Below are 15,769 nucleotides of genomic sequence, written 5' to 3' on the forward strand. Positions count from 1 at the left end.
GGAGGATTCCTTCTGTAAAACAAGGTGTCCGTGGCAGAATAGTGAAGCAGCAAAACTAGTTATGCGCTGTTTGTCTATCTGATGTGCATCGGGTGGGCAATGCAGGACCGGGAAAATTCCCAGAGTAAAAAACAAAAACAAAAAACTTTGTGTTTTCTGCCAGGTACCAGGACAGAAGAGGGAAACAAATAAATGAAGAGAAAAAATGGTGAATGTGCAAATAAAAATATTTTTTTAAAAACCTTGCATATCGTGTCCTAACAGAAACTTTTATAACCTAGGACGTATCATCAGGCAGCACATAGATTCACTGTCTAGCCAGCTTAAGGACTGAGGCATCCCTTTCTCCACCTTCCAACATTTGAGCTCCTGACAAGGAAGCACCTTTTATCAATATAAATGAGGGGCTCTGATCCTTCCATTAAAAAGGATAATCTTTGATTCCCCCCCCCCTCTCAGATCCATGTACACAGTATTATAGACAAAAGTCTTAACCTGAAAACCACCAGGGGGCTACTTACAGTCTCCTCGTTAGGATAAATAGCTAATTCTCTGTTTCACCTTGTTGGCCCTGAAACTACTAGCTGCTAGCAAGCTACTTGCTCTTTGTTCATGAAGTCTTCTGAGAAAGAATTGTATTCATGCATCAGCCTGACACCATATGGGAACAAAGTAGGTCACTGCAACCTCCAGAGAAGCACACCATTATGTCTCATAAACAAACACTATGGGTTATATAGACCCATTGCCAAAAGTAGCTAACAGGAAGGAAATCTGTCTTTGCTTATTCTACCAATTTGCAATACAGGGAAATTAAGGGTAGGAATATTTATCTGAACAGCTGGAATCTAATGTAATAGTGTGAAGTGCTCTTAAAAATAAAATAATCTCTGCAACTTTATAATATCAGCAATGGAAAATGCAAAGATTTTACCCATTGATGGTCAAAGCTGTCATTAGATATTATACCTCTACACGGGGCATTTCAATGTTTACTTCTCAAGCAAAAAATTAATAGAACACATTTGAAATTGAAAATCAAATGACTAGGCAGAATAACTAGCTATAACACAAAAGTTATAGATACTGTATCTGCGCCCATTTTTGTTTTCATGACATCCTCAACCAAGTTTATCCTAGAAGAAAATGTCTGCAGGGCTCAGAAATTTATGATTGGTTTGCCACAGGCTTTCCACCCAGACAAGTTCACGTGCCACAAAGCATTCAGTTAATTGATAAGCTGACTAACCTTTTGAAAATGTGCAACCAAGCAAAAAAGAAAAAAGAAAAAAAACAAGGATATAGATGCAAAAATGTAGAATGTCTGACTGGATAAAAAAAAAACATTTCCCATAAACACACAGGTACCTTTAAAGTGCTAATATAATGCCCTTTTTGACCTTGTTTCTCTTAACACAAATAGTATTGTGATTGCATGACTTGTGAAACTGCTTAGCATATAAAAGAGTATAAATTCATACTTAAAATAAATGAATCTATGCCTCTGTACTACAGTGTCATCTCTTACTGGGAAATGGAAAAAGTTTCAAATGTATTTTTTATGACAATGTTTACCAACCTCAGCAATTTTAGGATGTATGGACTTTGACTCTCAGGATTCTGGGAATTGAAGAGCACAGATATTAAAAGTTGTTGAGGTTGAGAAACACTGCTTTGTGATGACAGTCTCACCTGTAACCTACCTGTCCCAGTAACTTTTTGAAACTGAAAGATTATCCAAACTTTTAATGATCCCTCTTTTGAAACAGCTTTATCTTGTTGCTTATCATACATCATTTTGGTTATACCCTCCTTTCCAACTTTTCCGAAATAGATTATACTGGTATATTTGAAGTAAAATATGTGAATAGCTTTCAGAATCGAGAAATTACAGTCTGAGAAATCTAATGCAGCCTTTGTATAATACACCATGGAATGTAAGAGCCTGATTCAATCAGTTCAGTCAGACTTAAGCATGGTAGGCTGAATAAGCTACATCATTGTTCATTTACAATGCTAAGCCATAAACTCATAAACTCTAAAAATATGTAGACCCAAATTTCCACAGGTTTCAGCAACATCAACACTAGCAGAAGAATTCTCAGAATTGGAATCCAAACATCTGGAAAGCATCCAAATTAGGAAAGAACTGGCATAAAATAAGGTTTACAAACCATAATGACTAGTCTGACAGAACAGGCTATGTTGCATTAATAGCAACAGCACTTAGACTTATATACTGCTTCATAGTGCTTTACAGAACTGTCTGAGCACTTTACAAATGTAGGCATATTGTCCCCAATAATCTGGATCCTCATTTTACCAACCTCGGAAGGATGGAAGGCCGAGCCAAATTTGAGCCAGTCAGGATCAAACTCCTGGCTGTGGGCAGAGTTAGTCTGCAGTACTGCCTTCTAACCACTGTGCCACCAGGGCTCTTCTTATGGTTTGTTGGTTTCAGTTTTCAACACAGAAAGCATTACCCTCTTGAGGAACAGAAAGGGAATATATAGTACATTCCCTTTATATAGTATATATAAATATGTGGTATAGTAGTGAATCATTATCTCTGGTCCTGTGATCTTAAACATGCTTCCTTCAGAAGGCAATATTTTACATGCACCAGAAGTTAATTTCTAGCTTGTGTAGACTAAGCTTGCCTAACTTATTACAGATATATTTGTAACCATGCTACTTAAAATCTTGATCAAAACACCTCCAGTAACAAAACACTATTGAACTGGCATGCACACATGATCTTTCTTGCAGATTTCCCCAATGTAATGTGCTCCAAATTTTATATTTCTCTGGGTCCACAAGCTATTGTAATTATCCAGTATAGTGTCAAAACTATATAAATTTTATAGTTAAATAAATAAGACTTAAGCTACACATTATGTAAATTACATTTAAAAAACAAGTTTACAAAATCTACTTTTAGTTTGCTTCTAAAACTCAGCACTATTCGATGTGAATTTGAGAGAACTCATTTTTTGCTTCTGTGACTAATTTCCATATGGCCAAATGACTCTTTAGCGTCTGATGTTTGCATCTGTAGTTTTTCCGTAGAAGATAATTGTGTCTTCTGGATTATATCAGGGTTTAATCCAGGTCAGGGTTCCAGACAGCTATTTTTCTTCAACATAAAAAGGCCAATTTAAAAAGTCCTTAAGTCTTCTTTTATACACCCTACAGGTAGGAACCATTTCAGTCTCCCTGAAAATTGGGTTCAATAATATTAGGATTGCAACTTTCAAAAGTTCAGATAACATGACTTTCCTAGAACTGGAAAGCAGAACTGGGAAAGGCTTTGGGTTATGCAAGGCCAGGGATGTGAAATTTCTTATTCTCCTGTTGATGTTGGACTAACTCCCAGAGAAGATGGATGATAGATTAGGCAGTGGAATCATACTGATTGAAAGAGATTATTTAGACCAATAAGATCAATTTCCTGCTCAAAGAGCAAAGGAATGGGTTACATGAGCAGAAGTCTACTTTAAAACAGCTGTTTTTGTATGTCCTGTTCTCTTTTGCTACAAAGTGAAAGCAATAGGGAAAATTTTAAAAATACTTTCATAAAAAGCATTTAAGCAACCAAGTAAGTAATAATTTATCAATTGGGAAAAAAAACAAAAATAATTAGAGAAGGAAGTTTTATTTGCAAACTGGAGGACAGCATTGTAAACAATGAGGACCTTCAAAAATTATATACAGCAATTGCAATTTCACAAGTTTTTCTTTTTAAAAAAGGTGGACAAATAAATATTTACAGAAAAGTGTACAGGATATGTCTTGGAAGTCAATTGTATGTGAACACAAAAGCTCTTCAACATGGATATACATTTTTTAACCTAATGGAATATTTATATAAAATGGCAGCATAATTGTAATTTATGGGTTGTGATTGATGTACTTTTTAGGAGTCTTTTTCCTCTCCTAACAGGATTTTCATTATTTTTAGTATGCAGTATCCTGGGACATTGACTTCTCATATTGGATTCCATGACTAGAATGTATGTAGTGCTTCTTCTGGGCTGATTCTGCATTGCCCTAATATCCAGCATCCCTGAGAGACAACAGGATATGCACAATTTATAGCACCACTGCCATGCAACTTTAATTTACTTAACTGTGGATTCACATTCTTGAACTCCTGAAAAATCCTAAAAGAATTGTATAGTGATTGTGCAGCAGCGAACTGAAGATTGCTCCCAGAAATTCAGAGAATAGATGTCACATTTACACCCCAAAAGAATATATGACATTAAGTATTTAATTTAATAGTCTAATGTGAGGAATGAGGGTCTGTTATACCTGAATGTCTGTTATTGGCTAATAGGATTTGATGCCTATATAAAAGGGAGTTGTGCATGCATACAGTGATGACTGAGGTTTTAGAAAAGCATATAATTTTTTTACCTGTATTTTATGGCAAACAGATTTTATCCAAGGATTACTGTACTTAACTACACATCAGATTAAACACTTCTATGCACACTTATTAGGGTATAAGTCATTCTAAAACTCTGCAAAATCTGCTTCCAGGCAAGCATACATACAATTCCTTTGCACCATCCAGTTCCAAGGTATTGCTGGTCCACACACACAATGGATTATTTTACATCATCTGGCATAATTAATTTAGAGGGAAACTTTATCCAGATAACTTCTTCCAGGATCACTTATTGCTCCATTATTTACATGCACCTCCAAGCAAAATGATTAGAATAAACCTATTCTCATGTTACTTTTTAATAGGAAGTCTCCTGCAGAATTTCTGACACATACTTTATAAGCACCAATTGTCCATGGATCATACCTTGGTCCTAAAAAAAAACTTTAGTAGAGAACAGCTATGGTCTGTGACTACATCCCATTTTATAATTTCTAAAAAAAAAAAAGAAAATTAATCTTCTAAATGTCCCCAAATGTTCTTTCAAATGCTTCATATAATACTATTAGAGGTATAGGCTTTTCTCCAAATATACTATTCCAGTAATTAAATATTGAGTTGTTCACGTTTTGTTGATTTATTTCACAAGGAGCTGTTAGCATGAGGTGAAAATGTTACAAAAAACAGCATTTTTTCCCTTAAAAACACCTAGCTTCAGTAGCATTATTGCTAATGTCTACATTTTTGTTATTCTATGTTTTAAACACCTGCCCAGAAGTCAGCATTTGCTTTTCAAAATATTTTGTTTAGACTAGGGTTTTTGTCTAATTTAGTACAGTTAAGTAGAAAACATTAGCAGACATTCAAAAAATAATCCAGAATAATTTAAACTTACCACATCCACTTTGAAAAATGAAAACCCCAGCATGGTCTATGAATGGCATATTTAAAGTATAAGAGAGAGCAAAGTTTATCTTTATTTTCATAACTTTAAAAAACTATCCTGCAAGTAAACAGCCTTTATCTTGCATTAAGAGTTTTGCAAAAGTCCTACCTTTACAAAAAAAGCCTTTAAATGCTGAAGTAAAATCCATTTAAAACAAAAATACTGTGCAATGTCAGCACTACTTTTCTCTCTTAAATATTGAAATAAATAAAATAACTTGTTCTAGTTTATGTCAAGTTTTTTTTTCATTAGTTTTTTTTTTGTTTTCAGTCATTTCTGCTGCTGAACAGTTCCAGTTTGACCTGGACTTAGATATACACGCATACACACACACACAAACTCGCACAACACTTTAAAGATATTTTTCTTTTTAAAAAAAATGTAAGGTTTTTTTTTTTGTATTGCACAAGCTTAGGGAACCCCCAAAACTTCTCTGAGCAAGTGCCAGCAGGCATTCCACAGTCCAAACTCTCGTGTGGGAACAAGACACAGGTGAGACAGGATCGGGCAATGTGAGAAAGATCAGAGCATTTTGAACACTCTTAGTTGGTTGGTTTCTTCCATAGATTCCATGAAGGATTCAGATTCCAAGTAAGCACAGGGGTGTTATCTGTAGAAGAAAAGCAAAGAAAGAAAGAAAAAAGCTCAAAGATATTTCAAACACCAAGCAGACTTTCTTTTTTTAAAAAATAGCAGTAACTGGTATAACAAGAAATCGCATCTCCAAGTTTGGATGAGCCAAAACACACTAAGTCTTTCTTTGGAACATGCTTTGTGTCAGTGCATCATCTCACAGCTCTGGAGCAATCGAAACAAATTTTTTATATCTTGTTTTTTCTACGTGATTCACTTTTCTTCTTTATACTGTAACTGCTATTCTAATAGCAAATCCTTCATAAAAGTTATTGCATTACATTCTGATTAAATTATCTTTCCATTGATATATAATTTTATGGTACTACTCCAAAAAAAAAGTGGTGTTATTAGCTAGTTTTAGAAAATATACTTTTCCCAAAAGATTTCCGCAATTTTGGCCACTACTGTACAATGAGCCTACATTAGTAAGAGCAGAATCATGGCAATATCCTCTATGCATTGGTCCAGGCCTCAGTTGCAGAATCCCTCCCCAGTGTGTTATTTAATGTACCCCTGTCTAAACTAGTTATACAGATACATGAATTTAGCTAGTACATATGTCACAATAACACTCAGGGTGAAGAAAATCTACTGGAATTCTGGCTTCTGCCGAACTTTTTAAAAGATATAAGTTCTCTCTACTATATATAACATGTCATCACCTTCCAGAAGTATGGATGAAATCCAGGACCATATACTTCACTACAACAAGAACTGACACTGTAAATTCATGATACAGTAGTTTAAAGCTAAGTAGAATTATGTGACAAGTCTAAGAATAGTAGACCATATAAGGGAATGATAGCTGCCTGCTTTTAATGCTGGAACTAAATGAAAAAGTTTCAGTTTATTCTTCACCTAAACTATCTGCTACGGGATTAAGTTGACATAGCAATCCTTCAGCTTCTGAGCTACTAAAAATAGTGACAGTGATAACTCTTACAAAAATGCACCACTATAATCACCAACCTCTTTAGGACTTGATAAATTTTCAGAAGGATTTATTATACAAATGTTCATACTGTGCCTGAATCAAATTCAGAAGTTTTACAAATTAACTCACACTTCTGCTAAAAACCAGGCCAAGCAACATATAGTAGCAATAGTAGTACTTAGACTTATACACCGCCTCACAGTGCTTTACAGCCCTCTCTAAGCGGTTTACAGAGTCAGCATATTGCCCCCAACAATCTGGGTTCTCATTTTACCCACTGTCAGCAGAAGGAGCCTGCAGCACTGCACTCTAACCACTGCGCCACCTCGGCATACAAAGTTGCTTATTAGGAATGCATTTGATTTGTGCATTTTATTACTCAGTTTCTGATTAATTTTTTTTTTAAAGATGCATGGTGATAAGAAATCTGTGATTAAGTGGTGAAAAAGTAGTGCCTATCAATAAAATATATAATATAGATACATTTGATTCCTTTATCTAACCATTCTATTCTTTCTCTACTCTCTGGCAGCCAGCTTTTTATGCCATTTAAACATGTTCAATTCTCAATGGTCTGTTGTGATTCTCTATTGACTATATATAGACAATGAGACCATTCACTAGTCACTGAGTTATTATATATTCTTATATATAACACTGTCAATGGTGAATTCTGTCCCTATCCTATGAGATATTGTGCTACTCGGTTTGATTAGTTTTTTTTCTTTTTCTGTTAAGTGCATGTTTCCTTTTATTTAAGAAGACTAGTACCATCATACTATTACCTTGAGGAAAGATCCTCCAAGTGTTCATATCATCCAGATTCTGATGAAGATAAAATGGTGTTCTGCAATCAGATCACATTATTCAGATCTGTCAGTATATGGCAGCTTTAAAATTAAGGGCCAGCTCTTTGAAGACCATAAATATTGATTGAAAAGAGGAGTCCCTTGCTTAACGTAGTGAATATACCATAATAATTTAGTGAAGATGAATTTCATTGTTGTAATGTTATATGGGAATGACCTTGGGAGCAGGTACCAAATACTGCTTGGGGAAGCCTGGAGCTGCATAAGGGATAGAGAAAGAACTAAGAAAGGAGCCTCCCTAACTTCTCAGGCTGTAAAAGAGATGGCAGGAGATTTGTACTACAATATCAGACTTGCAAGATTCTGTTAATGTAGCCCTATGGTAAAATAAAATTAGCTCCTTCTGATTTCCTTTTGATCTGGTCTATTGGGAAGGCTGACAATTGTTTTGTACTTTATGTAGGGAACTACAACTAAACTGAAGGATTTTCATACAAATATGCCCTCCCCCCCCCGGCTAAAATCCATACAGATGAAAGAAAAAAAATATCAGATATTTTTGGAAGAAATAGTGATGGATTGAAGCAAATAGTGATGAAAAATGGGGAGTAGTTGGTGCAGCATTCAAGAAGGACTTAAAGATAATACTTCTTAGCTGTAATTTCTGGGAAAGAGCTGCTTATGCTGCTCCTTGAGTGATGTTAGAATGAGGTAGAAGTAAAAACCATTCAACATAGAAATAGTGTTCTGCAAGAGAAAAATCAAAAGCCAGAGTTTGATTTGGGGCATATGTGACAGGTGCTCATGGCACCTGTCAAGAATATATTAAAAGCAGAGGCATCTTTGTTTATGCTCTACCACTTCGATTATAGGTCCATATGTACTAGCTAGTACTGAATTCATTGGACATAAATACACCAAGCTATTTGTTGGATTGTGGCCATAAGAAAGTCTTTTCAAATATATCTGTTCAATCATTAGAATTTGAAAATTTTACTGAAGAACAGCTACATTTTTGGGAAATGTATATGTCAATTACAAATTATCATACTGTACAAAATTCCATGAATGTTTACCTATACAAACTGCTTTAAGTTTTAAGACTAAAATTGGGGAACTATAAATTTAAAGAAACAAAGTAATATTGAAATTCTAACATTAAAAAATAGGATTTTTACTTTCCTTCTGTACAATTCATAATGTGCTGTACAGAATTCTCTAAAACAGTGATGGCTAACCTTTTTGCCATCGCATGCCAAAAGTGGGAGGAGTGCGGGGTGGTCAGGCACGTGTGTGCCCACACCCATATGCGACCCCTAGTGCTCCCCCTGCATTTGGCACACGATGGCATGATGGGCCCGGTAGGCCCGCTTTTTGCCCTCCCCAGGCTCCAGAGCCTTTCTAGGACCCTGGGGAGGGCAAAAACAGCCTTCCTCATCCCTCCAGAGGCCCTCCGGAGGCCGGAAATGGCTCGTTTGCCAACTTCCGGTGGACCTGGAAGGCCCGAAAATCAGTTGGTGGAGCTGAGCTCATGTGGCCACTGATACGGCTCTGCGTGCCACCTGTGGCATACATGCCATAGGTTCGCCATCACGGCTCTAAAACTTTTTATCCTGCCTTCCTTCAAGTAAATCTTTATTTAAAAAGAGAGCTTTCATTTTAGGCCTGATTTTGGTATTTTCACGACCAATGATAACATTAGACTCAGAACAGAATGGGGTTTATCATACAGTTTACTGTATAATAGAACAGTCAGACTATGGATGTTATAGAAGCAAACTAAATTATATTTGGGACTAATTCAAATTTTGGACAGCTACTTTTGCTTTTGTTTCTGACCACGACAATAATAAAAATAATTTTCCAGATTATAATTTGACAGCAGGCACAGAAGGCATTTATCACAGATGGTGTCCCTTGCACAGGCTGTGTGTATTTGCTATCTGATCTGCTTCAGGCATTGGCAGGGATGATTTGCTCTATCTTTGAAACTACAGCCATAGTTGAAAAAATAGCAAATTTGAGCAACCACTAACAATGAACAATACTTATGGGTATTTACTGAGGGAGGAAAGATTAAGGATAAAATAAATCAATATGCTACTATGTGTTTATCCTGCATAGAAGCTAGAGAGCATTATTTTTAGGTATTTGGGGATTACAGTAGGTAACAATGAGATACTAGTTTTTATCAAATCTAATTTGTAAACTTTATTAGGCAACATGATGCTCAAATTAGTATCCATCTGCTATTAGAGTTCATGGTATAGTAAAAGCTGTTTCTCTGAAAACTCATTGTTTTCAAACAATCACTCATTTCCTTATACTGCCCCTAAGCGTAGACAGAGATTATATGGGGAAAGGACAAATTATTATATCACTAACTTTGCTATCCCCCTGGACAACTATTCTGAAAGTCTGATGGTGGGAGAACAAATGTTTACTTTTACTTAATATCTACTGGGTCCTCTATCATTTCAAATCCTACTGCAACATTGTATTTTGCTTTCCTTATAATTGTCGGGATGTATGGCACCAATGGGTAGGGCCTAGAAAGGCCAAGCCCACATTTTCAATACTTAGGACCAAAGTCCTAAATTCCAACTTCTTCACTCCCAGTAGTACTACTTTCAACTGATGGTAAAATCTATCCAAAAGGAGACAAGAGCATCTTGTTTTGCTGTTAAGATGAATAATAATTATATAATTATATATTCCCATTGTTTATTTTAAATAAAATTAGGTAACCTACCCATGGAAAGACAGATATGGTTAATTAACAAGGAAATAAGGAATCTAATTTATTATATAAGTACATTATTGAAGACTATGTGCCCCAAACAACAATCTATGTTTCCCATTGCTGTTAGTCTCTTCTTCTGGAACTACTGTTATCTGTAGCCGAGTAACTCTTGAAAATGTTTTGACTGTCTGACTAAAATTCAGAAAACAAGAATGTTATATTCTCTTTAGACTAACATATTATTAGTTGCTTTGATGTTGAGATCTTGTGCATTTAAATCTATTTGGGCAGATCTTCTTTTTATAATTATAGGTCTAAATAAACTTATTTTCTTCTATTTGCATCCTGAGTATGTTTTATATCAACTAAGTCCCACAGAATCTTTACAGAAAAAGCTTTTGACTATAGAATGGCCACTTATTCATCATTAAAAAGAAAAAAACACACAAAGAAAAACATTGGCTTAGGTATAAGTAAATGCAGTTTTAGAAGGTTTATTTATATTATATTATTAGTTGTAAATATAAACTATATGGAGATGTAGTTCTGTGGGGAGAGAGTACAATGTTAAGATGTTTTTAAGTTTAAAAAGAATAGAAAATGTATTGAGCAAGAAGTTTTTCTGTTAATAATAGAATTTAAATTAAGCCAATGAAACTAAATGTGAGGAAATTCAGGACTGATAAACAGAATTCTGCATCATCAAATAAGTTATGGTATCATTTAGATGAGTTTAAAAGGAATTATGTATTCATAAAATTAACAAATATGAATTACTATTTCTACTGATAGCTATGTTTCCTCAATTAAAAATCCCATATTTAAATACGAGGGCTATTGTATTAATGTCCCACTTATGACATTCAGCATGCATCTGTTTGACTAATGTAAGACACAGAGACACTATGTAGAGTAAATTATAGAATATTAAATATATAAATAAAATAAATGATTTAAATTAAATAAACAAGGCATATAAATAAAATAAAATAAGATACAGAATGCTGAATTCAATAGTGTTCTTATTTCCCAGTTTTTGAAATGTATTTGTTATGTGATACAAGATGACACAATTACTGATATCCCTACTTATACTTGCCTATCAAAACACATATACAAAGGCATAAATGTATATATAGACACATAGAAAACAGGACATAATTCAGTTAACTAAATCACATTTTCATTTTAAATTTTATCTTAACCACAGGTATGTATGAAATATTATTAATGTAAAATATGATGAACTACTGAACTAATAAACTAAGATACTATGAACAATAATTTTGCCTATCCTTTATTAATCTCTTTACAGAATTTACAAATTTACAAAGTAGGAAGTCTCACATTAACTACCATTCTGTCTGAACCAAGAAACTGATTTTCGATTTTGGAATCCAGGTAATTAAAATTAAATAATATCCTGGATTGTTCTGAAGTTGGTGTCCATCATCTCCCTATTTAAAAGCAACGGATATTAATATTAATTAGACACTTCCCAATTTGATTGGTTGTATCACAAAGAGATATCTCTTATCTCATTCATATCTTGGCTTATGACTTTCACTAGCCACGGTGATTATTTGCGACAAATTCAAAGCACAAGCATTTCATGAAGAACAAAACATGCTTATTTTACAACTTACCTTTTTATTCCTGCTGTTCAAATTTATGTTGCTGGAATAGCAAATCAGTTTCGGTATTCTCTGTTGCCCTTTGAAAATTAGTGAGTATTGCTTTGGTTTATTTCAAGAAAAATATCAAAAATAAGACTAAATGGGTTTTTAATATTATTTTTTAAAAATAAAATAAGGAACATGAGGTATATTTTTTCTTTTCTTTTCTTTCAAGATTCACATTATTTATTTCATCCATAGAATTAATGGGTGTATTCCACAGATGTGCTCAGAAAGTCCTTTCTAAAATGGTGATGGAAAAAACAAACAAAACCGATCCAAAAAGCAGTATCTGGTAAAAAGATGCCAAGCTTGGAGAGATGAAGACATAAAACTGTGTCCAAATGAAAATGGCAGGAAATTTGTGTTTGTGATTTTGTCAATCGTCCTTGTGTTTGGTATATGCTTAAAGGTGAACATAGCAGTAGTACAAAAGGGGAATAGGAAAAAAAAATCCAGTGTGCTACAATAAATGCAATCTTTTTGCAGTGCAAAATTCACACTTGCAAACATTTGGATTTCCTTTTCATCTTGAACTAGTCATACTATCACTGTTTCTCTTTTTTTAATAATTAGATAATCGCATAGATTTCATGCTTTTTTTTTGCCTTAATCTCAAAAGTCTTTCTTCTAATAATATATAGAATATAGAAATAAATATTTAAAACACTATTTGAGATAGGTACCTGCTGGTGTCCAACCCTTCCAATTTTGTGTTGTACCTGTGTATAATATATATATCTATATCTATACCTATATATATCTTAAAAGCTGAGAAAATTAGCACTCTTCTATTTAATTGTTTACTTATTACTTTAAAAAAAAGGATATCCACATTTCACATTTGCACTGTTAAGGAAATATTGAAAATAAACTTGTCAAAAAAAGATTTCAGGTTTTCTTTTTTAAAAAAAATAGTTTGTTGTGCTTTCAGTGTATTCGCCCCAAAGTGAAAACAGGTGGCTCTAAAAAAAATGCAGTAACAACAGTAAGAGTTAAAAGTAGCAGAAAGGGCAGAAAAGTCATTCATAGAGTTTGTGTGCTTTAGTTATTTTAGCAACTGCCCTTTTTCTTTGCAGACTGGGAGCTGCTGCTCCAGTTTGAGACAGGCTCTTCCGAATCATCCTCATCAAAACCATGAAAAGTTGAGGTGTCGCTTTCCGAGGTGGAACCGAACAAGTCCTCCGTGGGAAATGCTGCAGCCGCTTCTTCCTTCCTGCTTTCTCTTCCCAAATGAGCTGACATGTATGATGAATATATCAGCACATGGGTTAAGTAACAGGCATCATGATTTATTTCATTAACATTACTTTAATCATTATTAGAAATTTCAGATAAAAGATTTATCTCAGTCGTAAATATATATGTATATATGCCTATGTATACATGCACACATACACACATACACATATATTCAGGACAATAATGCAAAGCAATAAAAACAAAACATGAACAGTAAGGAAATTATAAACAACAACTGATTTTTTTTAAAAAAAAAATATTTATACCACTCCAGATGCCCCATATCTAAGGCAGCAAAAGGGTTAACCCTGTTTTCCTCTCTTTTGAAACACACAGAAAATATTTTTTGTAATTATATGAGTAACTTTATCTTGAGCCCAGAGTTTATATTATGTATCCATTAAAAGTGCAGGGTACAATGATTGTCTTTCATTTATTATCAAACACTCTATTTTAGCATAATAACCCATTTCATAAGTTTTCCATGGTTTTTTTTTTAAATAACCTCATTGAGTTCTCTTTCTGTACCAGTTCTCCTAAGCGGTGTGATTTCTTTGAAAATTAAAATGGAAAATATTTTAACAATAAATACATATTGCAATAAATGTCTTTGTAAAAATATATTATGAATATAAGTAAAAAGTAAACATTTCAAAGCAGGAGGGAGAGAGAGCGGGGAAGACTTCTAATACAGTATATAATTTTTAATATATATCAGAAATATTATGTTACAGAATCCATTCCTTAAAGTGTGAAATATTTCCTTCCCCCATTCCTTGTTGATCAGTAGTTCTAATAAGCATATAGTATGACTATATATATAGAAAATAAGTTTTAGTATAAGTGTGTGTATACACACATACAAATATACTCACATATACATATATATGTTTATATATACACTAAACTCTATCATTAGAAAGCCATATATAAAATCAAATTGCTATGGCATATTTTGAAGATGGTTTACAAATATGAGAACAAGAAGATAAGAAAAACTTTTTTATATAAAAGTAAGCATGAAAAGTAAAATATGTTGGAAATTTTGCCTCAGGCTGGTAGTTCACAGATAATGAATATGGTAAGAATTAATTATTGTTGATAAAAATATCCAGAGGGAAGCTATGCTTTCCTAGTGTAGCAAATTAAAACACCTTGTGGTATTTTAAAGATAAAGTGACCCAAGCTTTCCTAAGATGTATGCATGTATCACACAGATATATGGATATAGATATAAAGAAATAGAGGGAGGAGCCCTCTAAATATTGGAGTCAACTGGCCATGGAACAAAAGGGATATGTTTGTGTGGCATAGCACAAAAACCATTTTTTAAAACTTTCAGGACAAACATGAAACTAAAATCATTCACTTCATTTTTGACATTACTTGCCACTGCTTTTAATGTTGGCAGCAGCAAAGATAGTACCATATTCCTTTCATTGGCTGCCAGCATATGGTTACTATACTCTCCCTAACACCCATAAAATCCTCTGAATGATGTCATATCAAGTATGTCGATAGCAAGGGATAAAAAAAGTCAAATTTTTTTACAGCAGCACAAATTTCTGCCTTTTTTTTTTTTTACATCCACTGCAATTTTGCCTTTTGCATATATATACCTTTTTACAGTGGTGGGATTCAGCCAGTTCGCACCACTTCGGGAGAACCGGTTGTTAACTTTCTGAGAAGTTTGGTGAACTGGTTGTTGGAAGAAATCATTAGGGCAGAGAACCAGTTGTTAAATTATTTGAATCCCACCACTGCCTTTTTATTCTATTAGATAGCAGATGGTACTGTGGGACACAACCATCTACTGTATATCAGTAAATACTACTTACGTTTACATAGTATCAATGGATACCATAAATATGTCTATATTGTATTAGTCATATGACTGACATTTATGTTTTATGTTTGTTTTATGTTTTATTTGATTTGTATACCGCCCTACTCCCGAAGGACTCAGGGCAGTGAACAGCCAAGCAATAAGATACATAAATACAAAAATTTAAAAAACCAGTTAAAATCGAATTAAATCATTTTTTGGCCCAGACAAATTAAAACACCCCAATAATTTAAGAACAGATTTAAAATTTATATATTAAAAGAGGGAGGAGATTAGGCCAAGCCTGCTTGATGGAATAAAAGAGTTTTCACAGCGCGGCGGAAGGTGCGCAGATCCGGGATCCTCCGTATCTCTGGGGGGAGCTCATTCCAGACGGTAGGTGCCCCCACAGAGAAGGCTCTCCCCCTAGGGGTCGCCAGCCGACATTGTTTGGCTGACGGCACCCGGAGGAGTCCCTCTCTATGAGAGCGTACTGGCCGGTGGGAAGCTATTGGTGGTAGTAGGCGGTCCCGTAAATAACCAGGTCCTAAGCCATGGAGCGCTT

General features: G+C 34.3%; 1 protein-coding gene across 4 annotated transcripts in view; it reads right to left on the bottom strand.

The window, feature by feature from the left end:
• DPF3 (double PHD fingers 3) overlaps positions 1 to 15,769 on the bottom strand; it is a 209,625-nt gene that overhangs the window by 13,719 nt on the left and 180,137 nt on the right. The window contains exons 10-11 of one of the 4 annotated variants that reach the window (XR_011600172.1): positions 12,108 to 13,375; positions 5,871 to 5,949 (exon numbers count right to left, since the gene is read on the bottom strand). The exons of 2 other annotated variants lie outside the window; for them this stretch is intronic. Coding sequence is in view for 1 of the 2 variants with exons in the window: in XM_070939604.1 (XP_070795705.1) it covers positions 5,882 to 5,949 (68 nt within the window). In the remaining variant the exon portion in view is untranslated. Of the gene's footprint in view, positions 1 to 3,639; positions 5,950 to 12,107; positions 13,376 to 15,769 lie in introns of those variants that run through there. One more of the 4 variants, XM_070939604.1, reaches the window with a different exon arrangement.

Source organism: Pituophis catenifer, unplaced genomic scaffold, assembly GCF_029215685.1.
Source record: "Pituophis catenifer annectens isolate HBS135680 unplaced genomic scaffold, rPitCat1.0.hap2 SCAF_1, whole genome shotgun sequence".
NCBI lineage: Eukaryota > Metazoa > Chordata > Lepidosauria > Squamata > Colubridae > Pituophis > Pituophis catenifer.